The following is a 27,900-nucleotide window of genomic DNA, read 5'->3' as shown; positions in this document are numbered from 1 at the left end:
ACTCGGGAACCCCACTGCCAGCCTCTGCCTGCACTGGGTCCAGAGCTAGAATCCTTTCTCACCTTGGCCCCCATTTGGCTCTCTGAGGGCGTGGCCCTGTCTCTGGCCACCACCCTTGTCTGAACCTGCCTGTGAGCGGAGAGGAGCTCTGGGGAAACCTCGCAGCGAGGGGTTGTCACTGACGTGGCGTGCCCCGCGGGTTTAGCTATGTGTGGGTGGCCGCCAGGACAATGCTCGACTGGAGCCAGGTTCCCTAGGCGGGGAACTGAGAACAGCCCCGAGCCTTCAAAGCCCGGAGCTGAGCAGCGGCGTCGTGGCACCCGGGGGAGGGCAACCAGTTGGGTGCAGCAAACCTGGGCGAGGCTGAGGCGGCCTCTGCCAAGCCCCTGCCCCCGCCCTTTCCATCAGATCGCTCCCTGGCCTTACACTGTGAGCCCCAGGCCGGGGAGGGCTGAAACGGGCGGCCCTGCGTGGGACGCGGGTCCCCGGCGCGCCCAGTCCCCAAGGGGGAGGGGAGGGGCCCCCCCCTCGGCGGTGCGCGGGGCGGGGTCGCGCAGGCCCCGCCCCGGCCGCGCGCCTGTCCGCACCGCCCATTGGTCCCGAGAGCGGTGACTCGCGGGCTGAGCAGGAAGGAAACCGCTCCCGAACGCGGCGGCCTCGTCTCTAGGCCGTGCAGCTGCTGCCACCGCCGTGTGTCTGCCTGTCCTCCTGTCGGTCCACCCGCAGCATGAGTGGCCTGCGCGTCTACAGCACGTCGGTCACCGGCTCCCGCGAAGTGAGTGTGCGCCCTGGGCTAGAGCGCGGGCGGCGGTTCCGGGGCTCTGGACCCGACGCCTGGGACCCGCCCCCAGGGCGGGGGAGCCGAGGTGCTGGGCATGGCCTCCGGGAGTTGGGCTGGGGGCAGGTTCTACAGCCCCATCCTGAGCCTTGAACATTTACTGAGGGCATCCTGGGACCTCCGCACCCCCACTACGAGGCCGATCCTTGACCCTGTCCTTATCTGGCCCTTCCTCTCTCCACTGTGTCTGTACTTGGGGCGGGGATGGCCCCTTAGCAGCCTCCACCCAGGCCTGCCCTGCTTTCCCCTTGCTGAGCTCCTGGCTCTCCCCACCCTGAATTTCTCACTTACCTTCACCCTGACTCCCCTCCTCATGCTTGGTGGTCCCTCTCTTCTTCCACACCACCACAAGCCTGACTCATCCTCCCAACTCCCTGTGGCCAGAACCCTCCCCTAGGGTGTGTAGGGGGACAGAGGGGACCAAAGCTCCTGACCACAGCCCCTTTGTCTCTGCCCAGGGTTCTCCCCCTAAATCTTCCAGGCTGCTCGCTAACCCCTACCCGCCCTCTGCCCCCAGATCAAGTCCCAGCAGAGTGAGGTGACCCGCATCCTGGATGGGAAGCGCATCCAGTACCAGCTAGTGGACATCTCCCAAGACAACGCCCTGCGGGACGAGATGCGAGCCTTGGCCGGCAACCCTAAGGCCACCCCACCCCAGATTGTCAACGGGGACCAGTATTGTGGGGTATGGGCCTCGGGGCTGGGGGTGGAGGAAACGTTACAGGAGGACACTAGCCTGAGTCACCTGAGACAGCACACCAGCACTCTGGTGACCGCTTCTCTTCCCCTCCCCTAGGACTATGAGCTCTTCGTGGAGGCTGTGGAACAAAACACACTGCAGGAGTTCCTGAAACTGGCCTGAGCCAAGTCACCCCCCTGGACTTCGTCTTCACATTCCCCGCCCCCAGCGATCACCCCACCATGAAGGACCTTGTGACCAACTCCCTGTTATTCCTAACCTTCTGAACGGGGAGCCCCTCCCCTCAACCCAAGACCCCTTCTCCTCCCCTAACTGTAAGCCCCCTCTTCTCCATTCAGCAGCAACATTCCTCACCCACCGGTCTCAGAAATTGTCTTAAGCAACAGCCCAAGTGCTGGTTGTCCTCAGCTCGGTCCTGAGGCTGCCACCCTACCTGGCACTGGCTGATGGGCACCTTTGTTGATTCCATTAGCCAAGGCTCTGCCAAAGGCCCCGCAATCCCCGTCCGGGAGCACCGCAGAAACAATTAAATGTTCCATTCCATTGGCACCGTGTCTGTCTGGTGTGGCCTGTGCCTCCCGGGTCCTGGCTCTGAGCAGAGCTGGTGGCAGACGTGACTGTGCTGAGGCTGTCCTCGGTGGGCAGGTCGACTGGCAGTCCCGTGTGGCATCTTTGTGTGTGTGACAATGCATGTGTTTGGATATATGCCCAGATCACACACACACACAATTGTGCTGGGCCGTCGGTTTCTAGAGACGCTGGGGGGCGGGTCACCCTGCAGTGCCCGTGCATGTGGTGGTACCCATGATGCGCTTGTGCCCTGGTGTGCACTGCACGTCTGCATGCCAGTCAGTAACAGGGCGGCACCCTGTGCCCTCCTGCCTGTGTCCCGACAGCTCAGCTCAGTGTGGGGGTGTCGTGGAAGTGGGTGCCCAGGTGCAGTTCTGCCAGGGCGGGGGCAGTGGCTCTCATGCAGTGTTGAAGCATCCCTATGTGCTTGTCCTGTGCGTGTCTGGGCGCAGGGATCCGCTGGCCCAGGAGGTGCCGGGCTGGGGCAAGCCCAGGCCCTCCCTCCCCTGGAGCAGCTTAGCCCTCGGGGCAGAAAGAGGAACCTACAGGACAAAGACCCAGGGCCAGGGCCGCCAGCTGGGGCTCGGGTTACAGCGGATCCTCAGAGCTAGCGCAGTGGGGCTGCCCCGCCAAGAGAGCCTCACGGAGCAGCCGGTATCAGGCGGGCGGGCGGTTTATTTGGGGCCGGGGGCAGGTGGCAAGGCCCGGCGAACCCGAAGCAGCAGCGTGGCATTGGGCACCAGACCCGCAGCCTGCAGTGTGAGCGCGTCGTCGTTGTAGACTGTGGGCGGGAACGTACTGAAGATCTCAAAGGTGGTGGGCTCCACGGCCCTGGGGACAGGGAAGCACAGGTCAGGCTGGGTCGTGGCACTTGAGCCCCACTCTGGTCGCCAGCCGTGCCCAACGCCCACCTGGCCTGTGCGAGCAGGGCGCGCACATCGCCGACCCTGTCTTCCGGCCGCATCATCAGGAGGAAAGCCTGCTCGCCGTTCTCAGACTTGATGCGCAGCATGGAGAGCCGGGGCGCTGGCGACTCCGGAGACTCCCGGCTCCTGCGGACCCAGAGGGCGTCGGTGCTCCCCCGAGGAACCCAAGCCCAGCATCCTCACCTCTCCACTCGGCCCTCACCTCGCACGCTCAGCAGCCAAGGCAGGTGTCTCCACCACGATCTCCTGGATCCTGACAGGCAACGGGCAGCAGTTCTGGAAAGCATTGATGGAGTGACAGAGCCCTGGGCCCTGCCAGAGTCAGGGCCTCCCCCAACCCCTACAGGGGACGTCTCCCTGCCCAGGGACAGATGAGACCAGTGAGCCAAAAGTGGCCCAGTGTAAAAACCGGGGCCCAAGGAGAGGAAACAGAAGGGAAGCTTTGGGAGGTGACTCCATCATTCCCTCATTCTAGTGGGGAAGACAGAATCCGACAGGCAGCGACCAGGCTGGATGCCTAACCCAGCATTTCCCTAGGGAAATGACACCTGAGCTGACTGAAGGGTGAAGAGGAGTTCTTAGAAATGGAAGTGGGGGGGGGACAAGGATATCCCAGATAGCATAGATGAGAGAAGGCTTCTGAGAAGAGGTGATATATTTGAGAGTCTGGAAAATCCTATGGATGGACCCTGGTAGGCTACAGTCCATGGGGTCACAAAGAGTCGGACACGACTGAGCGACTTCACTTTCTTTCCTTCTTAGTTCATGGGGATCAGGCTGGACCAGGAAGAGAAAAGGTAAAAGATGGGAAGAGGACCAGGAAGGAATGACAGGCTTTACCTAGGAACCACTGGAGGGTTTCAACAGGAAAGAGACAAGATCAAATTTGCATTTTTAAAAGGGCACAGAGGCTGCTAGGGAAGGATGGCTGGCAGGGTGGGAGTGGAGGTGAGGTCAGTGAGGGGGCCACTGCAGTTGTCTGGGAGACACAGGAGCCTGGGCTAGGTTGACAGGGACAGAACTGGAGAGGAGATGGATTTGGGAGCAGTTCTGGGGATCGACAGATCTGGCAGGACTTGGCCACGTGTGGTGAAGGCAGAGTGGGGGGTGGAAACGGGTTTGGTACCTTTCACAGGGGGAGGGGAGGACAGGGAGTGAGAAGAGGGCATGGTGAGTTCTGTGAAGCCCAGGAAGGTGTATTTCGGACTGAACCTTGAGGAGGTGGCCTGGACTTGAGCTCACCCCCAGCCTAGAGTCCCCTGACCTGCCTGTTCTTACAGCTCCTGCCCCCATATTGTGCCTGAAGCTCTCTGGTCCTCACTCAGAGCCCTCAGCAGCCCCATCATTTCCAGGAGACCATGGAACAGCTAGCTGTGAGGGGCCTGTCTCTCTATGCAGGCCATCCTGAGGGACCCCCAAGCCTGAGCCTCCAGATTAACCATTGCTCTGGCTGGCTGGGTGAGGGTTGATGGCAACCACACACACACACACACACACACACGGTAAGGCCCGGGGAGCCAGGGCTGGGCTCACCTGCAGGGTGTCCCGGATGGGGCCCCGGATGTCAATCACCTCGCCTTGTCGGATCACAAATTTGGGGAGCCTGTTCAGAAACTTCTCAGCGGTCATCCTGGAGCCTGCAGGGAAGGCATTGGGGAGCCTTGGTCAGGTGGGGACTGGAGTGATGGTGGAGGAGGCTCACCTGGAGCTTGTTGGGCACAGCATTCCTACCACCTGGCTCAGCCGCAGGGCCGAGCTCACCTGGATGCTCTATGCTGTCCAAGGGTTTTCGAATCCTCTGCAGGCCCACCACGCGGCCCTCACCTGGGAACGGGTCCAGCCCGTTCTCTGGGTAGACCTGACTGCGCAGGTCACTCACCTGGCAAGAAGGAAGGGAAACAGCGGCAGGCACAGCTCTTCAGCCCTGGGCTTCATCCCCACCCCTCCGTGCCCAAACAGAGGCCCCAGGAACAGGCCCGCGGGGTGGCCTGCCGCAATCCCCATGTTGCAGATGAGGGAACCGAGGCCCTGGGAGAGAGCAGGAGAGCTGCTGTTCATGCTGCTCTCAGCCACCTGACCCCTGCTCTCCCTGCAAGCTCCCCCCCTCACACCAGCTGGAGTCACAGTGCTGACATCCCCCTCCCAGAGCAGGGGAGGGATGAGGGTGTTTAGGAGAGGGCAAAGCCTGGCTTGGCATGCACTGCCTCGAACACCCCCGGTCGTGACTCACGGTAGTTTCCAAGCCGGGCTGGCACGCGCTCCCTCACATGCTCACATTGTGGAACTAACGCACCACCCTCGGGGACACGGCCTCAGGTTGGTCCAGTCACCCTCATTTTGCTGCCCACCACCCCCACAGCAGGGGGCTGGCTGCACCTCAAGTTCTTTAGTCCCAACATCTGCCTCCTCCTAAGGCACTGCCTTCCACCCCAACGAGGAGGTGCCAGGAGCCCCTGGGAGCATCCAGGTCGCCTCTGTACAGACACTTCGCTGTCCCCAGTTGGTCCAGGTGTCCTGGACATGGTGGAGGAGGGTCCCAGGCTGAAGGCTGTGCTTCGAGGCAGCCAGCAGGGGGCACTGCCTGCTGCTCAGCCTCCAGCCTTCCCTGCTGCGGCTGCTGCAGCTGGAGCCCCAGGGGCCACCACAGCCTCCCAGCTCCCTTCCCAGGCTGGTTTCAGGCTCCTTCTCCTTCTGGAGAGGTCATCAGATGGTGGGGGGTGGGGGAGAAGGAGGGTCCCCTGAGGTGGGCAGCACCCCTAGGTGAGGCCTGAGAAAGCAATCCCACCCGCTGTGCAAAATCCCCACACTGGGAGTGAGTAAGTGGTTCTGGGATCAGCCCATCACCTTAAAGGGGACGCCATCAGGGTACAGCCGCTGGAGCTCTGAAGGGAAGAAGCCATCCAGTATGTCTCGAAGGCAGCGCTGTGGGGAGAGAGGTTGGATGAGGCCTGGGCTGGAAACCTGTTTCCTGTCTAGATGGCAGGCTACGGGGGCAGGCTCCCTCTGTGGATCCTCTGGAAGTAGGGCCCCAGGGCTTGGGTGGGTAGGGGTGCTGCTGAAGGCTGCACATGAGCCTGGGGTGCTGGGGGAGAGCTGGGCCCGTTTAATAGTGACCAAGAGGTCGGCCACCGGAGCAGCTTGAGGGTGCTTGGGCCTGTCTCCCCTTCCCCGTCACGCCTACCTGTGTGGAGGGATCATGGAAGGGCCGGAAGGGCCCATCAAACATCACGATGCCATTCCGATAGAGCCTCAGCGGGATGGGTTCAAGGGTCCGGAGCGGCACTCTGTCGGGCACCGGCATCAACTGGGTGTCGCTGTCTCCCACCAACTCGCTGAGATCTTTCAGGCTGGCCAGCAGCCTGTCAAAGTCCACCTCGGGGGGAACCAACGAGTCCCCTGGCAAAGGGGAAGGACACCCATGAGCCTCTCTTTGGGGCTGCTGTGTGCTCCGGGGCCCTGGCCTTCATGGCCCCCTCCTACGCTGGGCAGGGGACTTAGCATCTCTTTAAGTGACCCCCCTGGGGAGGGAGAAGGACAGCTGACCTAGGTAATAATACTGGCTGTCTTTTAGTGAGCATCTGCTCTGTGCTAGGGGTTTACCATCTATTATCTTGTTCTCTCTTCATACCAACCCTATGCTGTAGGGACTATGAACATCCCCATTTTCCATATTAGGAAACGAAGGGCTACAGGTTAAAGGCTGGCCTAGGGACACACACAGTAAGTGGTGGGAGCAGGACTGATCCCGGGTCAGATGTGCCAGGCATGGAGTTAGCAGCGGAAAGGCTCAGTGCCGAGTTCCCAGCAGTCTGAGCTCAAATTCCAGCTCTTTCCCTCTCCCTGTGTCACACTGGTCAAGCCATTTCACTGCTCGGCACCAGAGCATTCTCTTCTGGAAGGGGATGATGACAGTACGAGGAGGGCTATGAGGATCCCAGAGGACTTCCAGCAGAGTCCTGAGGAATGGGCCTCAGGCCAGGCCAGAGGCTACGAGGCAGGGCTTATTCAATCTCCATTTTACACAAGAGGAAACAGGCCCACAGAGACAGAAAGTGACTTGCCCCAGGCCACTTGGCGAGTTAGAAGTGGTTGAGCTGAAATCTGTTTTTCCCACCCATCTGCGCCATCAGGAGAGGGAGGTGAGGGTCAGGACAGCCACTGGACAGAAGGGACATGGGACAGACCTTGGGTTGGACATACATTTCTTGAGTCACAGAGCCCTTTGACAAGCTGACAGCTTTGGCCTCTGCTTCTCCATATAGCTGTTCCTAAGCTTCATGGGGTGCAGGTGGGGTGGTGGGGACAGTCAGGACAGGTGCCAGTGCGGAAAGGGGGACAGGGCAGCTGGGATGCTGGTGGGGGGCAGGCCAGGAGCCTGTTCTCAGTCTTTGAAGGGATCTAGCCCCTAAGTCAGTCATCTACTAGGGTGGCAAGGCTGCAAAATACTGGTGCCTGGGGACTTCCCTGGCAGTCCAGTGATTAAGACTCTGTGCTTCCAATACAGGGGGCGCAAGTTTGATTCCTGCTAGGGGAACTGAGGTCCCACATGCCTGCCACACGGTGCAGCCGAAAACAAACAAATGAAAACAAGCAAACACTGTTGGGGCTTTCTGGTCCTTGGAAGCTGTTTTTCACCACGACAGCCAGGGTGCGGCAGGATGTGGGTCAGGTTTCTGGGGACCCAGTTCCTTCCCCCACAGAAGTGCAGTGGCTTTACCGGGGAAGTACAGATGTGGGTGGCCCTGCTTCCTGTTGCCTTTGTGGCTGCTGAAACGGTAGCCCCGCCGGCCTTCCCCTCTGCCTGTCTGCACCTGCTACTGCTGTAGGGGCTGCACCTGCCTCGCCCTCTCCTAGGGTCCCCCGGGGTCCCTGAGGCTCCCAAGAAAAACTCACAGAACATCCTGGGTATCCCTGGTATGAGTCAGAACAACATCAAGACACTATTTTCCTTTAATAACTAACTACGTTCAGAACATCTCGGTAAACCTAAAAATAACAACAGAGCAGCTCATCACTTTCCATGCCTGCCCCTGTCCCTAGCTTCCTACAGATGGGAAAGAGAGGCCCAGGAAGTCACGTTACTTGGCCAGAGGAGGCCATGCAGAGCAGAGCCGAGAGGAGCCGCCTCCTGGGGCCTGGGCTCTTTCAGGGAGCTGACGGGTCGACAGGGGGAAGGCGCAGGCAGAAGGCCAGGGGAGGACGCCCAGAAGCAACAAAAGGGAAAAGGACAGTTTGCCAAGGAAATCTCTCCCAGCCAGGGTGGAGAAGTGAAAGCAGGGTGGGCTGGCAGGTATCAGATGCCGCAGATCCAAAGTGAGACAAGGCACCCCCAGAGAAGGAAACGCAGTTCTGGACAAACCAGGGCTGAAAGAATAAGGCAGGAAGGGCCAGCCATCACCCTCTCACAGCAGGGAGTGCTCAACAGAAGCTGGGCGCCCCCACACCCCCCAGCAACCTGGCAGCCATGTCACATGGGATGAGGCAGGTCAGAGGTCAAGTGGGGCACTTCCTCTCTGAGCTGCAGCTTCTCCAGGGAGCCGGGGGGAGATACTAGAACTCTCTGACTACGTGGCGAGCACCGAGAGGCAGGCCTTCCTGCTTCCATGCTACAGATGAGGGGCCTGGGCCCGAGGAGGCGACACGCCCCGGGTCACGCCACATGCAGGGCCCAGGTGACCCTCGGCCTTTGTCCTCTGTTGCCTCTCAGTGCTGGTTCTCTGGATTCTGCTTACGGGTTCCTCCCCAAGGAGGGGCACAGTGCAGGGAGACCCTCACCCGACTTGTGAGGGACCATGATTTTACTTCCGGAGGGGAGTGCTGAGGCTCGGAGATCGAGTCCACGCTCCCTGGGCCCAGCTCCCCAGATCCTCGGGGCCCCAGCTCTGCAGCCACCGTCGGCAGGCTCTCCGGGCTTGCGCTCTAGAGCCGTACGAGCAGGGCTACCACTTCCTAGCTGTGGGACCCTGGGCACGTGGGCCAACGCCTCTGGACCTCAGCTTCCTCTTCTACACAACGAGGCCGATAACAGGCCCCGCTTCACAGGGCTGCAGGGAGGCTCACAGGAAGTGCCTGGCAGACAGGGCCGCTGTCGCCACTCACAGCCCACCCTCTTGCTCATCTCAGGGTTCAGGGTGCCCCCTCACCACCTCTGAGGAGAGGCCCTTGTCAGGAGCCCCTCCCCTCACCCCCGGGCCTGGGCCCCTGTTCCTCCTGGGCTTCTGCAACCCTTGGGCCCACTCTTGATCCTTGTCACAGGTTGTTGTCTTTCTGCCTGTCTTCCTGGCAAGAGCATCCAGCCCTGAGCCTGGCCCAGAGAGGGTTGCTCAAGAAGCCCTGGGTCCATTCCCCACCCACCACCCTGCCATCCAGCAAGCGTGCCCAGAGCGGCCATGCTCTGCCCTCCCCAAGTGGCACGGTAGTGCCCACACCCAGGTTCTGCCCTCCTCAGGCTCAGACTTGAGCAAAGGAGACAGGGAGACAGACAGTGCCCGTGGCCTGTGGTTAAGTGCCACCAAGGGGGCCGCAGGGCCCACAGGAGGGTGAGACCCTGCGACTACGCATGGGTGAGTGGGGGGGCCCACCCTCGTGGGAGGCCAGCTGGCTGCCGTGAAATGCCAGCAGTGCCCGAAGCACCCCAGCAGGCCCGTCCCCAAGCATCCAGGTGAAGGCGGTTGAACAGGAAGCAAACCCACCGTTTCCACGCACCTGCAAGCCAGGCCCTGCTCTGGGGACTTCGCCTACAGTTACTCCGCTCTTCAGAGGAACCAGCGGGGAAAAAACAGGCCCCCAGAGTCTGGTTACCTCTGGCACCACAACCAGCCTGACTCAGCAGGGTCCGACGGCTCGGGCTGCGCCTCTGAGCATTGTGCCGCTCATCCCCCCTCACCCTGTGCAGGGGCTCTGACCACCCAGGCCCTGCATGGGCCAGTCACCCGCATGGGCACCTGCCCTGGCCTTTGGGTCGAACAAGCCCTGTGCTGGCGCTCTGGAGCACCGCAGGGCCAGAGCAGTAAATGGACACAGCCACTGGTCACTGACTGCACGTCGACCCGAGAGGACGCTCCACACCCTAGGGGCACGCGGGCTCTCCATGGCCTGGGGAGGGGGCTGGTCACTTGTGCCATCTCCTCACTTTACAGAGCAGGATGTGGACTCAGAGCGGAAAGCGGTCTCCCCGTACAGGGTCTGATCTGACCCACGCCCCCCTCTTCAGCCAGGGCCTTTAAGGCTTTCACTCTAATGCAGGGCCCCTAACCATGCGCCCAGGCAGCTGCAGGGCGGCACCATTCCTGGCGCCAAACAGGCGCTCCATGCACATTTGCCCGAGCAAGTGGGCTTTGAGCTGAGCTTCAAAGGAGTGGAGAAAAAGGGGGCAGGGCACTTGGCGGGGGGAGTGGTCACAGCACAGGCCTGAGCTGGTGGGAGGCGGCCAGCCTGCCTGAGGTCTAGGCCGACCCAGTTCCAGGGGCTCGAGGGCCACCTGCGGATGAGTGAAGCCGGTTGCAGCCCCACAGAGGAGGCAGGGTGGCTTCTGGAGCGGAGATGCAGGAGCCTAGGCTTGGGGAGGTGGGGATGGTAGAAGGAAAGCAGGAACTGAACGAAGGGTTGGAGGACTGAAGTGCTCAGAGGGGTGGGGAGAAGGGAGTGAGGACTCAGAGCTGGCCAGAGCGCTCAGCCCTGAGGCGCGGCACCTGGCTCGAAGGCGGTTAGGACCAGAGCCGAACGGTGCCTTTCATGTCTCTCTGCACAGCCTGCAGCGCCTGGCACAGCCTCCATGCAGCTTACTGGTGGGAAGGGGTGAACGACCTGGCCTGGGGCCAAGCCTTTGCAAGGCTTCCTCTCAAGCCCCTGGGCCCTTCGTTGGCCTAATCGACTGTCCTCCCTAAGGCAAGAGTCCCAGGCTCTAGAATGTTTGGATCAGCCTGTTTGCCTAATACAGATACCCCAGCTCACCTGTCAGCTGGCCTGCTGCCCCAGGGTCTGCAGGGGGTGGAAGCCAACAGCTGTTGTTGAGTCACTAAGTCGTATCTGACTCTTTTGTGACCCCCATGGACTGTAGCCCTCCAGGCTCCTCGGTCCATGGCATTTCCCCAAGCAAGAAGACGGGAGTGGGTTGCCGTTTCCCTCTCCAGGGGATCAGACAGCCTAAGAAACCGGCCAGAGCAACAGGGCCAGCCAGAGACCAGCTTCAGGGACCTGAGGACCCTTGGGGCAGGGGCAAGCTGGCCCCTGGGGACAAGGCTCTGGGGAGAAGAAGGGGAAAAGCTGTGGCAGTCCCTGGAGAAAAAAGCTGCTAGAAATGAGAAACATGTTCCTCTGGCAGGAGAGCTAAATTGAGGCCCCTCCCTGTTGAAGAATCGAAAGGCAGAAGAAAGAGGACACAAACGGAAAGCTCGTGGCCGGGTGGCTTTCACAGGCGACTTCAGAGCAACCGTACTCTGAGCAAAAACAAACAACAGAGGGGAGGTGGGGGCTGCTCTCTTTTTGAGGGAAGAGGCTGGAATCCACAGAGCCAGGTCCAGAAACCAGCTGTCTGGTCTGACCTCTTCCGCAAAGGAGCAGGGAGGCCCCACTGCCCAGGAGGAAGTCTGGCTTCCAACAAGTCAGCAGGGCCACATGAGGCCTGAGCCGGCTCACCACATGGGGTGGGGTGGGATGGGGGGTGTGTCTGTGTGTGTATGCGTGCGCAGTGCTGGCAGGCCTTTGGTCCTAGACCCTAGGGAGGGACATTCTTATAGCTTCTGGCAGTTGCCTACCAGGTCTCACCTCTCATCGGGGCAGAGGTCCTTGGAGACACTCAGCACTCTGCATAGGGTTCAGCTCCTGGCATGGCCTGGGCACCATACAGTCCCTCAGCTTTGCCATGTCCCAAATGGACTGGGCATCTTCCCCACAGCCATGCTCCCCAGGGTCACCCCAGGTTCCTCCCACCCTCTCCCTGATGTACATTCAATTGTCAAGAGCATGGATTCTCTTCCTAAATCTCTCTGCTCTGCCCATCCTCACCAGCCCCACTCGTATGCTGGGCATCATATTATCTCCCAGCCTGGATGACTGTAACCACCTCCCAATGGGCTCTCAGCCTTAAGTCTTGCCCTTTCCCTCAATAGTCTTCAGACTTAAGTCTCTCCATTTTCTTATCTGTAAAATGGAATCATTCCTGGCGCATGTCAAGGCTATTTATAAAAATGCTTTAAGTTAGTTAAGTGTGGTAAAAATGGGAAATGATACTTTTGCAAAAAGGGTGAAGGGGTTGTACCCCGAGACTTAGGGGGATCTGCCCAAAGTGCAGAAGGTGGGACTCTCAGGTTTTCAGCCTGGGTTTTTAACCAGCAGTAAACTTATGAAATTAAGACAGGGCAGCTGTCTTCCAGATGGTCCCGAGGGCCAAGATCATGCTCCCAAGAGGCTGCCGCTGCCTTCTGACGGCGGAAAACAATGAGAGCTCCCATTTGTGGACTGACAACCACAAGGTCAGTGCCAGATGCCACATGCAACTCACTGGCTCCTAATTAACTCCACGGGGAAGAACGAAAGCGAAAGGCGCTCAGTCGCGTCTGACTCTTTGCAACCCCACGGACTGTATGTAGCCCGCCAGGCTCCTCTGTCCATGGGATTTCCCAGGCAAGAATGCTGGAGTGGGTAGCAGTTCCCTACCCCAGCCCCATCTACTGATGAGGAACTGGAGGCTCAGAGAATGGAACTTGAGTATCCAAATCACACCGGGGCTAGGTGGGAGGGCGGAGACGAGAACCCACCTCACATCCTGGTCACACCCAGAAGAAGTGTGACCCACTCCACAGCCTGCAGAACCACCTTCCAGGCAATGATGGAAAAATGGACCCAGCTTTCAGAACCCAGCCAGCTCAATGGCCCCAAATCTCTGGAGTGCATCCCTCTAGATATTAGCGGTCGAGTTAAAAAGTGGTGGCATTCCACAGAAGTGGGTGGATTCCAATGGTTTGCTACAAATCAAGCTGGAGAGGCAGTCTAAAGAGGTGGCTGAGCCCTTGAACTGAGGGGTGGCTTCCAAAGGAGGGGGAATCGCTTCTAAGGGCCACAGCTTTTGAATGGGTGACATTTTGTAAACTATGGTGCCTGAGACAAGGGAGGCCTTGTTAACATTTTGCATCTCTGGGTCCTTGGAGCCTTTGGCAACTTGAGCAAGCAGAGTCCGGGGTTAGGTGGTCAGTGTTGGAGGCTGGGGCCTCTCCCTCCTGCCCCCGTGACAGCAGCAAGGCAGGGGAGGCAGGGCGCGAATAAGCAGGTGTCCCGACAGCTGCGGGCAATCTGGAGCTGTTGGCGTTTCCTTTGCAGGAGGGGCCAGGGTGGACCCCAACTCTACCTGGCTTCCAGAACTTCTTGGCCGTCATCCAGTCCCTCTCGCCATCCTCCGAATCCTCCTGGTCCGTGGGCTCGCCCACCCACTGCAGGCCGTAGTCACCGAGGAACCGCTGAGAGGAGAGAAGCCGGAGGTGTCAGGGGGCGCTCGCTGTCAGCTCAGCCCCTTCCCAGGGAACAGGTGGCATTCGTGCAGCCCCCCACTTCAGGCCTCGGCCGATGGGGCCGTGGGGGGATGGGGCCAGGGCTCTGGGCCACTGCCTTCTGTGGCTTTGGGAGGCCCCTTCTCCTAGAGCCTGAGGCTTCTCCTTGTAAAATGGGAGTTGTCAGATGAAGCTTGTGAGGATGACTGACGTGTCATGTCCTTAGCACAGACCCCGGCACAAGTAGGAACTCGCTGAAGGCAGCCACAGTGGCTGCGGGGAGCCGTGTGGGTCTGGCCCGACCAGGAGGAGGGGCAGCAATGCCTCGCTCTGCAGGCTCAGACGTATGCCCACCCCCGTGTGGCCTCTCCAGGGCTGGCCTCACAATCCTTTGCCGCAGGAGGGCTTCTGAGTCGTCCATACTTCCTGGTGCCGCTTCCTCATCCCTACGCCCTTCCTTCACCCACTCCCGCCGGGCCTCCGGCTCCACGGCTCACTGCAACTCCTTGCAGATGGCCACCTGCCCAGCGCCTAACCCAACGAGCACGCTTCTGTGTTCATCTCTTGCGACATGTTCTTCCTTTTCAGTTTCAGATTTCTAGCCATTTAAAAGACCTCCCACAGGCATCTCAGACTCAAAATGAACTGGCCCAGTCATGACTCCCAAACGTCATTCCCTCTCAGCCTCCTGGTCTCGGTCAGTGGTGCTGGCTTCCTCCATCACCTGATCCTCTCCGTGCCCAACCCCCAGGACCCCCAAGGCCTGTGGCACCAGTGTCAAAGCAGGCTTGGGTCCTCCATCCGCTCTGCTCCCTCTCCCCTGGGCCAAGCCACACCCTCTTCCTCCTGGATCGCCCAAACTGCACGTCCACCTACCTCCCCCGGCCCACTCCTCCACCTCAAACCTGCCTATGGTCTCCCACACTCTGGGACCCTGTTCCCCACTGCGCCTAGCTCCAGGACGTGGTCCCTGTGGCCTCTCCCCCTCCTCCCTTTCACTCCCCACAGCTCCCAGCCACAAGCCCAAGTCGACGTGGCAGGAAGAGGTGGAGGCTTTCCTCTCTTCGGCTTGGATCCTCTTTTCCCTGATAACTCGCCTCATCCTCTGTATCTCTCGCCCAACGTCACCCCTCAGAGTGGCCCAAACCCCGGCTAGTCTCTGTTGCATCACCCCTTGAACTATTTCAGCGTATTCTGTACTTGTGGCTCTTCCTACATACTTGCATATATGTCTGTCCCCTCTAGACTGTCAGCGCCCCGAGGGCAGGGCACATAGGAAAGACTTTGGATGAGTTTCCTAAATTAAGGGAGCAATGGATGCGTGAACAGCGTGAAGGTGGGAGCCCCAGTGCCCTCTGCCCTGGGTGGGCAGCCCTCAGCCCTGTGGCGGTGGCGCAGCGAAGCTGCACGGCTGCGGGCGGTCTCCCAGCAGGCTTCTCGGGGAGCAGGTGCGCACCCACAGCCCCAGGTAGGAACAGGCCTGGGTGCAAAGGGCCCTCGGCTGCAGCTGCGGCTTGGGAGTTTGCATCTGTGCTCGGATTAGGCTGGGGCTTTGGAGAGCAACTCTGTGGAGAGGAGACCTCAGGAAGAGCATCTGACAGGGCTGGTGAGGGAGCTGGGGCGTGGGGGCGGCGCTGAGGGAGCATGTGTGCCCAGGACCCTCCTTGGAGCCTAGGGTCCCTCCTGTTCAAGCCTTGCTGTATGAATGGGGGCAAGACAGCTGACACCGGGTGAGTGCCATGCTACCTCCAGAGGCAGGGAATGGCTGTGAGCGACACAACGCGCGCACACGGCCAGGCCCCGCGCCGGGTCGTGGCCGTGCCGCACCCAACAGGAGAAAATGGCCCTTCCCTCCCTCCCTCATGGTGTCTGCGGTCCCCCAGAGAAGAGGTGTGGTTCTCAGAAAGCCTAGGAGGGAGAACCTGCCCAGGTCAGAGTTCAAGGGGTCCCCTAGGGAAGGGCCCCCTGCCTCAACCTGAGACTTTGAGAGGATGAGTGAAAACTCACCAGGGGAAGGTGGGAAAAACAACATTTCAGGTGGAAGGAACGGCATTGACCAAGGTCCTGAGGCGGGAAAGAACTTGACAAAGCCACAGAGCCCGAGGCAGGCCCCCGCCGAGGCCGAGGCCAGAGGGGAGTGGTTTGAGACGAAAGTGAGGAAGCGGGGAGGGGCCCTGTGTGGGGTGTGTGCGGAGGGGACCCCGGAGGAGCAGGCTCTGACCCTGGGTCTGGGGGCAGACAGCCCTGGGCACGCCACCTCCCTCACCTCCATCTCCCCAACCTGCTGCTGCAGCTTCGCGCACACCGTCTCCAGCTCCTCCTGCCGCTGCAGGCTCACCTTGCCTTGGGGTGGGGAGACGGGAGGGGTTCCACGGCCCCTGCACCCAGGCTGCCAGGCTGCTTGCTTCTGGCTTTGACCAGAGCTTTGGCCTGAGGCTTACCTAGAGAAGCTGCCCCTCTGAAAACTCAAGGGATTCCCCTGAGAACCACCTCTTGGCCCGTTCCCCTGACCTTGAAGAGGGGACGCCCGGGCTCTCAGGAGGCCACCAACCTCCATCCCCCCACCCCCCTGCCCCAGAGCAAGGCTCCTGGGGGCGGCATTTCCTCCAGGCTTTTCTGAACTCAGGGGTGGGCTAGGGCTGTGCCCAGGGGATGCAGTCCCTCACAGGAGGGCACCGTCCTGGGTGTCACTGCTCCTCTCTGGGCTCCATTGTCCAGACCCCCCCCCCACACACACACACACAGGACTCAGCCGGATGCTCTGGAGCCCTGATGCCCAGGGGTCACCAGCCCCAGGGGAGGTGCAGGGGTGAGCTGGCCAGCCAGCAGAGAGGGCCTCTTACCCTGGTGCTTCTCAAGGGTCTCCACCATCTCTTCCAGGGCCTGTATCTTCCGAGTCTGCAGCAAGGAGGTGGGAGGGGAGCGGGCCTGGTGGCTTCCAGAGCCCATGGGAGCCCCTTCTGGATGGGAAGAGCCCGCTTGAAGCCCCTGCCCCACCCTGGGTGTAGCTACCACTTCTGTACCTCAGATGAGCCCTTTTGTGACTCCACCGAGGTGAGGGAAGGGTGTGGGGCACCCCTAGGTGCCCAGCACTCAGCAGCCACTGCTGCCACCCAAACTGAGGGCGAAGGCCTGGCTCAGAGGTGAAGACCTCGAGGCTTCGTGCTCTGGCCCCCGAGGTGGGAGGTCTGGTCAGGGAGATGGTTCGAGAACCCATCGTCTCTGGCCTACTGCAAGAGTAGCCTCACTGGCCTCCCCAGCCCGGGCCCTTCCACCCCTGGGACCAGACCCTGGCCCTCTGCCCGCTGGGGCCCCACCTTGGACAGTATCTCGTCAGTCTGGGCCTTCACCTGCCGCTCCAGATCCCGCAGTTTCCGTGTCAGGGTGGCCACCAACTCCGAGTCATTGCACACGGGGACTGCCAACCAGACAAGGTCCTTGAACCCGGCCTAGAGCTGAGGCTGATGGGGTGGGGGTCCAGGGGAGCGGGGAGAGATCCCCAAACATGGAAAGAGGCGTGCTAACAGCAGCTGCCACCTGTACTATAGCCCGCCAGGCTCCTCTGTCCGTGGGATTCTCCAGGCAAGAATACTGGAGTGGGTTACCATGCCCTTCTCCAGGGGAGCTTCCCAACCCAGGGATGAAACCAGGGTCTCCTGCATTGCAGGCAGATGCTTTACCTTTGGAGCCACCAGGGAAGCCCCTAGACAACGGGGATTGTCCTAAACACTTTTCGTGTATCAGCTTTTCTGAGGAAATGAGCTGCTTCGGGAATCTGAGGCACAGAGATTCAGTAATGCACTCAAGACGTACAAAGAAGTGGTACAACATCCACGTCACATTACAAACAGTGTCGAAAAGTTCACCCTCAGCTGAATCACATGTCTAATCTCACCCCTAATTCACAGGCAGTACAGTGGACAGAGGAGCAAGTTAACAGCATGGAGACAAGTCACAATGGGGCCCATCCTGCAGGGCAGGTGGTCTGGACTCTTCAAAAAGCATCGTTTAAAAGAGGCAGGGACTCTGCTCTGCAGAAGTACAACAGTCAGATGTATGACATGACTCTCAGGTAGAACCCAAATCAGTAAAAAAAAAAAAAAAAGGCTCTGGGAGAAATTTTGGAACACTGGGATGTCACAGTTACTGAGCTGTTCACATTCTGAGGTGTGATCACAGCCTTGTGGTTATGTATTCCCTTCCTCCTAGAAGATGCACAGGGAAGTACTTAGAGCTGAACTGTCACGATATCTGTGATTGATTTCTAAATGGTTCATCTAAAAAAATACACTTGTGTTCATCCAGACGTGTATATGGAGAGAAAGCAAGCATGGCAAAATGTCACTTATTATCAAATACAGAAGGAGGATGTGTGAGCGCCTGCTGTACTATTTCAACTGTTTTGTTGGCTGACAATGTTTTAAATTAGGGACTTCCCTGGTGGCCCCATGGTTAAGAATCTGCCATGCAATACAGGGTTCCATCCCTGGTCAGGGAACTAAGATCCCACGTGTCACAGTACAACTAAGCCCACGGGCTGCAACTACTGAGCCTGAGGTGCCAGCCACAGCCTTCCCTGGGGCTTGAACAGACCTCCTGAGCTAAGGGCTGGGCCCATGTGTGGCTGCATGCCAAGCCAAGCTCTGAACAGGTCTGGGGCGCAGGCACGTGCCCATAGTCAGCCAGGAGCAGAAGCAGCTGCCTCTGACACAGCAGGCAGGAAGAGAGGCCATGCCTCTCGCGGCCTCGCTCACTGGGGTCTTTCCTGCTGCCAGGGACTCAGACCCCTTTGGGCGTCTGCACTCACCTTGCCTGCCCACAGGGGCACCTATGCCACCATAGCAGGAAGGGACAGAGATCCTTTCTTCTGAGCCATGCGCGCCATTCAGCATGTCCACCTCATCTTCTGCAGACAGGGATGCCGGGGTCACCGCTCTGCAGCTGAGGCCCTGGGCCCTGGCCAAGATGAAGCAGCCTGTACTCTGTCCCTCACCCTCCTCCCTGCCCCCCGTGTATGGGGAGAGAAAACTTGGGGTGCTGGAGAGCAAGGATCCAACCAGAACAGGCCTCTTCTTGTTCTCCCAGCCCAGCTCCTGGGGGGCCCCAAGGGGCCAAAGCCTGCATCAGAGTGGGGGCTAGAGCGCGGTTGGGATGCAAAGGTTTGAGCCTGCAGGAGGCAAGGCAACCATATTCGGACTGGGCTTCAAGGAGAAAAGGCTGTAACGGGCTGGAAGTCACTGTCGTGGGCGGGGAGGCGGGCAGGGGTCTGGCGCCCTCACGGCCCACCCCACAGTGAGCAGAGGGATTCCAGCGTTAGTCAGGACATCCCTGTTCAGGGTGCGGAGTCTCCTAACCCGAGAGCCACGGGCAGCACTATCACAGGCCAGCCATCCTGACTGACAAGGCAGTCCACCATGCTCTTTCTCTCCATCCGCCCAAATGCAAGGGCGTGAGGAGGGCCCGTGGGCCACAGCCTACACTTACCATTTCCGTAGATTTTTAGCCCCCGCCTCCTGGGAACGGGCAGGAAGGAGAAGGAAGACAGACAAGTTAGGACCCCCTGGACTGCCATGGGGTGGGGTGGGGGGGCTTTGGCACCAGGTCCACCCCCCACCAAGCCTAAAAAAGATGCCTCGTGAGGACATCCACCCCCAAATCCCATCCTGGCCTGGGGGTGAGCCAAGGCGCAGGCGTCAGGGTATCTGACTCCTCCCGACGGAGACAGACGGGCAACAGCTGAAGGGCAGAGCCTTGGGGAGAGGACCACAAGAGTCCCCAAGCCCAGGAGCCCAGCCCCAGCTCTGCTCTGAAATGGCTGCAGGACCCCAGGCCTGCCACTTAACCTCTCTGGACCCCCTTGGCCATGACACGGATGACTCAAAGTGGGGTTCAGGAGAACAAGGAAAGGGGTAAAAAAAGATGCTTCGCAAAGGTGAAAGCGACAGAAAGATGGCTAGGATCCCCTCCACGGAGAGCCCAGCATGTAACACGGCGGGCCCAGAACGTCTGGGCCATCAGTGTCTGCAGAACCAATTCATGCACTACAAATAAACGCAAGGATGCCGAGCTACCCCACAGCCCACACCTCACTGGAGGCTGTGCTTAGACGCATGGACAGCCTCCCAGAAGAAAGGACGAGAAGGAAGAGGTGGCCAGGGAAAGATACATCACTTATTACTTCCCCAAGACGCTAGGAGTCAATCTCTGAGTTCATGTGATGGCCGGGAGGAGGCAGGGGCATGGGCACAAAGACCCCAAGAGGCTGGCTCCTTACCCAGGATTCACAGGTTCTGACTGTAGAGGCACTCTCCGGGTCTTGCCAAGGGAGGCCAAAGGTGAGCTCATATTTCTACTTCTAGATTCTAGCCGTCAGGAATCCCCTGAGAAGAAAGAAATCAGCCCTTGGGGACAGCCACTGAGGACCAGGAAGCGGCCTGAAACCTGCCCTTCCCTGCCTGCTTTTCCGAGGAGAGGGCACTGTCCAGGGAGCGGTGCCCCTCATGTCTTCCCACGGCCCCTGCAGAAGTTTGTGGAGGCAACCTGGCCTCAGGATCCCATGCTTCATGTCCACCTGCTCCGCTGGATATCTAGCTCTCTGCTCTGCTCCTGGAGGCCTCTGGCCTAGCAGTACCTGAGAAATAGGCAATGGGGTGGGATGAGGGCAGAGGCTGGCCACTCGACCAGGACTTTCCCAGACCTCCATCTCGGGCACAAGACCACCCAGGTGGCCAGTGGCTTTTGTCCATCTATCAAGGACCTGGTCCTCACAAAGTTGATCATCACAAAGCCCGGTGTCCCTCCCCACCTCCAACGTCTCAGACCCAGAGGGGGGCAGCCCCAAGGCAGGGTTCTACCAGGACACTGCACATGGCAGGGAGTCGAGAGCCCAGGCTCTGCGCAGGCTCTACCATCCGCCAGTACAGCCTGCACCTCACTTTCCTGTAGCATAAAGTGGGGATGGTAACAGTACCAGCCCGGCAGGCGTAACACACATAAATCACCTCGCCCAGGGCCACGCACTAAAGGAATTACTCAAAACTGTAAATTGTGACTGCTGATGTCATCAGCACACAGAAGGCCCTCATAAACGCTTGTTTCCCTTCCTTTCCTCTTCCTTTAGGAAGGATGAATGAACATCAGGGATGCAATTAAAGGTCACTATTCAGTGAATTAAGTGTCCAATATCTAGACATCTTAGTCAGACGCCCTCCACCAGATCCTGAATCATTCCTTAGTTCCACTTTGGAAATGTGTGGCACTGGCCTTCACCCTGCCCCTGAATTTTCCCGTGAAGCAGGGAAGGGGACCTGCATCACCAGGCGCCAGCTTCCTTGGTCCTGACTCTGGAATTTGGGATTCATGTCCCGCCCTCACTCAGAGGTGCCCTCCAAAGACCAGGCCCAGAGTCTCCTCACCCCCATCACCCAGCATCCAGCCTCCCCAATCTGCCCCCAGCCTACCTAGTTCCTGCCATCTTGCGCGGGCATCCTTGCGGTTTGTGTGGCCAAGTGTGATAGCCCCTGTGGCTCCCTGCACCAGTCTCCACACACTGCCAGAGGGATTTTCTTACACACAAAGCTGACAGGTCGCTTCCCTGCTAAATGCTCCCAATGGCTCCTTCTCATCCACAGAAAAAAAAAAAAAAAATTCAAAATTCCAGACTTCCTTGCTGGGAGCTGACCGTGGCACAGATCATAAACTCCTTACTGCAAAATTCAGACTTAAGTTGAAGAAACTAGGGAAAACCACTAGACCATTCAGGTATGACCTAAATCAAATCCTTATGATTATTCAGTGGAAGTGACAAACAGATTCAAGGGATTAGATATGATAGACAGAGTTCCTGAAAAACTATGGATGGAGGTTTGTGACACTGTACAGGACGCAATGGTCAAGACCATCCCCAAGAAAAAGAAATGCAAAAAGGCAAAATGGTTGTCTGAGCAGGTCTTACAAATAGCTGAGAAAAGACGAGAAGCTAAAGGAAAAGGAGAAAAAGAAAGATATACCCATCTGAATGCAGAGTTCCAAAGAACAGCAAGGAGAGATAAGAAAGCCTTCCTCAGTGATCAGTGCAAAGAAATAGAGGAAAACAATAGAATGGGAAAGAAAGCCTAGAGATTTCTTCAAGAAAATTAGAGATACCAAGGGAACATTTCAGGCAAAGATGGGCACAATAAAGGACAGAAATGATATGGACCTAACAGAAGCAGAAGATATTAAGAAGAGGTGGCATGAATACACAGAAGAACTGTACAAAAAATATCTACATGACCCAAATAACCATGATGATGTGATCCCTCACCTAGAGCCAGACATCCAGGAATGCAAAGCCAACTGGGCCTTAGGACAAATCACTATGAGCAAACCTAGTGGAGGTGATGGAATTCCAGTTGAGCTGTTTCAAATCCTGAAAGATGATGCTGTGAAAGTTCCAATAAGCCAGCAAATTTGGAAGTCAGCAGTGGCCACAGGGCTAGAAAAGGTCAATTTTCATTCCAATCCCAAAAAAGGCAAAGTCAAAGAATGCTCAAACTACCGCACAATTGCACTCATCTCACATGCTAGTAAAGTAATGCTCAAAATTCTCCAAGCCAGGCTTCAGCAATACTGTGAACCGTGAACTTCCAGTTGTTCAAGCTGGTTTTAGAAAAGGCAGAGGAACCAGAGATCAAATTGCCAACATCCGTTGGATCATCAAAAAAGCAAGAGAGTTCCAGAAAAACATCTATTTCTGTTTTATCGGCTACGCCAAAGCCTTTGACTGTGTGGATCACAACAAACTGTGGGAAATTCTTCAAGAGGTGGGAATACCAGACCACCTTACCTGCCTCCTGAGAAATCTGTATGCAGGCCAAGAAGCAACAGTTAGAACTGGACATGGAACAACACACTGGTTCCAAATTGGGAAAGGAGTAGTCAAGGCTGTATATTGTCACCCTGTTTATTTAACTTATATGCAGAGTACATCATGTGAAATGCCAGGCTGGATGAAGCACAAGCTGGAATCAAGATAGCCAGGAGAAATACCAATAACCTCAGAAATGCAGATGACACCACCCTTACGGCAGAAAGCAAAGAACTAAAGAGCCTCTTGATGAAAGTGAAAGATGAGAGTGAAAAAGTTGGCTTAAAACTCAACATTCAGAAAACCAAGATCATAGCCTCTGGTCCCATCAGTTCAGTTCAGTTCAGTTCAGTTCAGTTGCTCATTCATGTCCGACTCTTTGCGGCCACATGAATCGCAGCACACCAGGCCTCCCTGTCCATCACCAACTCCCGGAGTTCACTCAGACTCATGTCCATCAAGTCAGTGATGCCATCCAGCCATCTCATCCTCTGTCATCCCCTTCTCCTCCTGCCCCCAATCCCTCCCACCATCAGAGTCTTTTCCAATGAGTCAACTCTTCGCATGAGGTGGCCATAGTACTGGAGCTTCAGCTTTAGCATCATTCCTTCCAGAGAAATCCCAGGGCTGATCTCCTTCAGAATGGACTGGTTGGATCTCCTTGCAGTCCAAGGGACTCTCAAGAGTCTTCTCCAACAACACAGTTCAAAAGCATCAATTCTTTGGCACTCAGCTTTCTTCACAGTCCAACTCTCACATCCATACATGACCACAGGAAAAACCATAGCCTTGACTAGACGGAGTCCCATCACTGGTCCCATCACTTCATGGCAAATAGATGGGAAAACAATGGAAACAGTGAGAGACTTTATTTTGTGGGGCTCCAAAATCACTGCAGATGGTGACTGCAGCCATGAAATTAAAAGACACTTGCTCCTTGGAAGAAAAGCTATGACCAACCTAGATAGTATATTCAAAAGCAGAGACATTACTTTGCCAACTAAGGTCTGTCTAGTCAAGGCTATGGTTTTTCCAGTGGTCATGTATGGATGTGAGAGTTGGAGTGTGAAAAGAGCTGAGCGCCAAAGAATTGATGCTTTTGAACTGTGGTGTTGGAGAAGACTCTTGAGAGTCCCTTGGACAACCAGTCCATTCTAAAGGAGATCAGTCCAGGGTGTTCTTTGGAAGGAATAACGCTAAAGCTGAAACTCCAGTACTTTGGCCACTTCATGGGAAGAGTTGACTCATTGGAAAAGGCTCTGATGCTGAGAGGCATTAGGGGTAGGAGGAGAAGGGGACGACAGAGGATGAGATGGCTGGATGGCATCACCGACTCGATGGACCTGAGTTTGAGTGAACTCCAGGAGTTGGCGATGGACAAGGAGCCCTGGCATGCTGCAATTCATGGGGTTACAAAGAGTCGGACACGACTGAGCGACTGAACTGAACTGAACTAAAGGTTCAACAGTTATCTTAGGGCCCAGCAATTCCATGCCTAGGTGTACACCCAAGAGAAATGAAAACTCACATCCACAGAAACCTGTGTATCTGTTCATAAGTAGCATTACTTGTAAATAGCCCAAAACTGGAAACAACCCAAATGTTCATCAACCAATAAGTGGATAAACAAATATAGTATATCCTTCCTTCTCTGGTGGCTCAGAGGTTAAAGCGTCTGCCTGCAATGAGGGAGACCTGGGTTCGATCCCTGGGTCCGGAATGTCCCCTGGAGAAGGAAATGGCACCCCACTCCAGTATTCTTGCCTGGAGAATCCCGTGGACAGAGGAGCTTGATGGGCTACAGTCCACGGGGTCGCAAATAGTCGGACACGACTGAGCGACTTCACTTACAATGAAATATTATTTGGCAAAAAAAAAGAAAGAAATGCAATACACACCACAGTGTCAATGGACCTTGAAAACATGCTAAGGTAAAGAAATCAGTCACAAAAAACCACCAACTGTTAGGATTCAGTCCAGAATGGGTAAATCTATAGAGACAAGATAGATTAATGGTTGCCTAAGGCTGGAGGTGTTAGGAAGAGCTGGGGAGAGGGAGATGCTAAAGGTACAGGGTTTCCTTGGGGCTGGTGAAAATGTTCTCAAATTTGATTGTAGTTACGACTGCACAACTCTGTGAATATACTAAAAACAACTGAAGTTTACATTTTAAAGAGGTGAAGTATCTAGTATGTGTATTGTATCTCAATAAAGCTATTATAGGGGGAAAAAAAAGGACCTGGTCTCCAAACCAAACCAAATATCTCTCGAAATAAGCTCCTCCCGCTTCCCCTTTCTGAAGAGGACCTCATTATCCAAACACAAAAAATTTCCCTCCTTTTTCTCCTCTAATCCCTGCAGTTCCGGAATCCTGCAGGGTAAACCCTGCACGTTTCTCACACATAGCTCCTCCTCCCGTGGCCCCCTGCTGGCCATCCTAGTGGGACTCTCACTGCCCTTCTTTGGGGCTGTTACAATGGCCCCAAACCGACTTCCCTGCTTCCAATCTCACTCCAGGCCAATCCAACAGTCTCCAGATCAATTTTCCCATGTGATCATAGGAGACCCCTGAGGACAAAGGCTATTCCTTTCCTTCAGCCTGGGGACTTCTTGAGCGAAGAAGGGCTGTGTCTCCTCCCTCAGATTGGGAACCCTGGGGGCAAAGCCACGTCTATTCCCTTCACTTTGCGTTTTTTCTTGGGGCGGGAGACTGTGTCTTCCTCCTCAAGCCAGAGGCGGCTAAAGGTTAGACTGCCTGCTTCTTCAGACTCAAGCTTTGAGAGTCAAATTGGTCTTGCAACAGGTCCCAGTGCTCGCCAGCGCCGACACGGGCCAGCAGGCTGCACACCTTCATTCCCTAAATCTCAGCTGGAAGCGCTCACCACCGACTTCCACCACCAGACCCTCCCTGGAAGCTGCGTCGCCAACCCCCCGCCTCCGCCCGTAGCCGTGGTAGGCAGCGGCCTGAATCTGCTCCCAGGCGCGGAGAGTCTACTGGAGGGGCCGGGATGTGGGGCTCGCATATCCTCGAGGCTCTCGCGGTGAGGGCCCCAGCCTATGTGAGAGGGACTCCACGAGGAGAAAGGTCTGAGGCCTTTCTGTAACTCACCACGCAAGCCGCAGAACCACCCGCGGCGCCGCCATCTTGTTGTCACACGGTTTCCCAGGCAACCAGGACCCTTGTGCTTCTCATTGGCTAATCCGTGAGGAGTCCCTGAGCAACCAGGAGGCAGCGGAGGCGGGTACAGCTGTCTCTACTCGAATTCTATTGGCCCACGAAGTCTAAACTCATCGCGGGGAAGACTGCAAATCCCAAAACCGGCCGCTCTGAGCGGACTCTGGGTTTAGGGCAATTTGAGAGTCCTTTCCTATTACTCCAAGGCACAGAAAGCGGAGAACTGGGATTAGGTTCACGAAGCTGCTGGAAGCCTCTAGACCTGAATGTGCAGTCCTGACCATGCCACTGTTTTATTAAATTGATTTTGGGAGAAATTACATGTATCCTGGTGAGCTTGTTTTTCCATCTGATCACTACAGTACTAAAGGGAAGTTCTTTTGAGCATGAATTGAAATGATACAAGTACTTAATAAATGTTTCTTAAATCTGCATTTCTCTGCTAATTTCTTGGCGCCCCGAAGAGACGCTCTGATTCTATTTCCTTTATGTAAAAATTCGAGTAAGACTGCTGCCATTGGGTAAGATACTTAGAGTGACTTTGGGTGAGACCCTTCCCCTTCCTGAGCCTCACATGAAAAACAACCTGTTGGATTAGAGCAACTAGAGGTAGTTTTGTTAAGAGCATGGTCTTTGGCACCAGGAGTCCCAGGCTGTGTGTGTGTCCTTGAGCAAGTTACCTTAATTTCTTTTGTTAAATGGGAATAACATCAAACCAGTCAATCCTAGAGGAAATCAACTCTGAATATTCATTGGAAAAGCTCACGGTGAAGTTCCAATAGTTTGGCCACCTGATGTGAAAACTAGACTTGTGGGAAAAGACCCTGATGCTGGGAAAGATTGAGGGCAACAGAGGATGAGATGGTTGGATGGCATCACTGACTCACTGGACATGAGTTTGAGCAAACTCCAGGAGACAGTGAAGGACAGGAAAGCCTGGTGTGCTGCAGTCCATGGGGTCCCAAAGAATCAGATATGACAGTGACTGAACAAACACCACAAACCCACCCCACAGAGCTGCCATGAGAATTAAATGAGACAATACGTACTGAATAACTATCACAATACCCATACAGAGTAAGTTTTCAAAACACTTCCTGCTTTTAACTTTTGTTATCATTATCTCACAGTCATCCAGCTGTGATGATCTGGGTGTCTTATGATTTCCGGCACCCACTTCCTTATACCTTGGCTCAACTACCAAAGCCCTTTATCTGCATGTCTCCAACTGCACTTATTAATATTTTCCATTTGACTCTCTAACCTACTGCTTTTAGGGGAGGGCAGGCTCCTTGAGGCATTCTTTACTCACCAATTGGAAACTGAAAGGACCTACCAATTAATGAGCATCTTCCAAGTGCCAGATGCCAAAATTATGAGATTTAGAGATGAGAAAACTGAAGCTCAGAGAAGTGACGTGACTTGCTCAAGACTGTGCAGGTAGAAAGCAGAAAAGTGGATTCTAACCCAGAATTGTCTGCCTCCAGAGTCTGTGCTGTTTCTTGAAGCTCCCACTTTAGTAAAACAGGCAGGCAAAGATAAGTCAGAGTACAGATGGCACTGGTTCATGGCTAAGGGAAGAATGCAAGTGGAAAGTGTGACTGGAAGTTGGAGGTAGGAGAGCTCTCTTGCCATGAAGCTGCTCTCAGGAAGTTCTCTGAGGTTCAAGGTGTATGAAATGAGAAAATTTGGGGCCCAGTGTTTTGGGGGATTGGTAGTCAGAGAATCAGCAACCTTATCCTGTCACTCTGCTCGGGTTCCTTCTGCTGGGAGGCGGGGGCGCTGGCCTCATGGGCCCTGTTGTGCTCTGCCTCTCACTTCTGCAAGACTAGGGAGTGAGGGGGCGTTTATCCAAGCATCAGGGTTTACAACATACCTCCCTCCTTCCCAGGGCTGGAAGCCTGGCCTTAGATTCTGCAGTAGGCAGACACTCAACAAATATCTAGTTCCTGTGAGGGAGGTGGGAGCCCTCTAACCTGGCAGGCAGTTTACTATTTTTTAAAGAGAGAAATCAGAGCCTTATTGTAGAAGGATACATTTTCTTCGTAGAAACTTGGAAAATGATCATAGTCATTTATTGAGGAAACATGGGAGCATAATTTAATAAGTCTATGGGGCTGGGCTCTGTCACTTGAGTGAAGTGAAGTGAAAATTGCCTTCAGTCGTGTCTGACACTTTGCAACCCCCCCACAACCCTCCATGAATAGAACCCCATCAGGATCCTCTGTCCATGGGGATTTTCCAGGCAAGAATACTGGAGTAGGTAGCCATTTCCTTCTCCAGAGGATCTTCCCGACCCAAGACTCAAACCCGGGTCTCCTGCATCGCAGGCAAATTCTTTACTGTCTGAGCCACCCAG

At 56.4% G+C, this 27,900-nt stretch overlaps 2 protein-coding genes across 10 annotated transcripts; one reads left to right on the top strand and one right to left on the bottom strand.

Annotated features, from left to right (window-relative positions):
* The first annotated feature begins 607 nt into the window (after positions 1–607).
* Positions 608–2,087, top strand: SH3BGRL3 (SH3 domain binding glutamate rich protein like 3). 2 transcript variants are annotated; one of them, XM_004005095.6, is made up of 3 exons: positions 608–775; positions 1,356–1,523; positions 1,635–2,087. In XM_004005095.6, exons 1-3 carry the CDS (start codon positions 728–730, stop codon positions 1,698–1,700), a joined length of 282 nt encoding a protein of 93 aa, XP_004005144.1. In that variant the 5' UTR covers positions 608–727; the 3' UTR covers positions 1,701–2,087. The 2 variants fall into 2 exon arrangements, with proteins under 2 accessions (XP_004005144.1, XP_060267420.1); XM_060411437.1 differs by having other exon boundaries at positions 1,356–2,087.
* A 678-nt stretch (positions 2,088–2,765) lies between these two features.
* On the bottom strand, positions 2,766–25,531 carry UBXN11 (UBX domain protein 11). Of its 8 annotated transcripts, XM_027965474.2 has the most exons (16): positions 25,476–25,531; positions 20,979–21,135; positions 19,793–19,898; positions 19,003–19,031; positions 18,326–18,424; positions 16,836–16,936; positions 16,362–16,416; positions 15,785–15,861; positions 13,380–13,488; positions 6,216–6,430; positions 5,879–5,956; positions 4,796–4,913; positions 4,568–4,671; positions 3,237–3,310; positions 3,020–3,160; positions 2,766–2,939 (listed from the first exon to the last, which is right to left on the bottom strand). In XM_027965474.2, the coding sequence occupies exons 3-16, from the start codon at positions 19,861–19,863 to the stop codon at positions 2,783–2,785; spliced, it is 1,428 nt and encodes a 475-aa protein (XP_027821275.2). In that variant the 5' UTR covers positions 19,864–19,898; positions 20,979–21,135; positions 25,476–25,531; the 3' UTR covers positions 2,766–2,782. The 8 variants fall into 8 exon arrangements, with proteins under 8 accessions (XP_027821275.2, XP_027821274.2, XP_042100448.1 ...); XM_027965473.2 differs by lacking the exon at positions 20,979–21,135; XM_042244514.1 differs by lacking the exon at positions 20,979–21,135 and having other exon boundaries at positions 4,859–4,913.
* Positions 25,532–27,900: the final 2,369 nt, after the last annotated feature.

This window comes from Ovis aries, chromosome 2 (genome assembly GCF_016772045.2).
Source record: "Ovis aries strain OAR_USU_Benz2616 breed Rambouillet chromosome 2, ARS-UI_Ramb_v3.0, whole genome shotgun sequence".
NCBI classification, from domain to species: Eukaryota; Metazoa; Chordata; class Mammalia; order Artiodactyla; family Bovidae; genus Ovis; species Ovis aries.
Note: the sequence above shows the minus strand (reverse complement) of the source record. Positions and strands in the feature narration are given on the sequence as shown.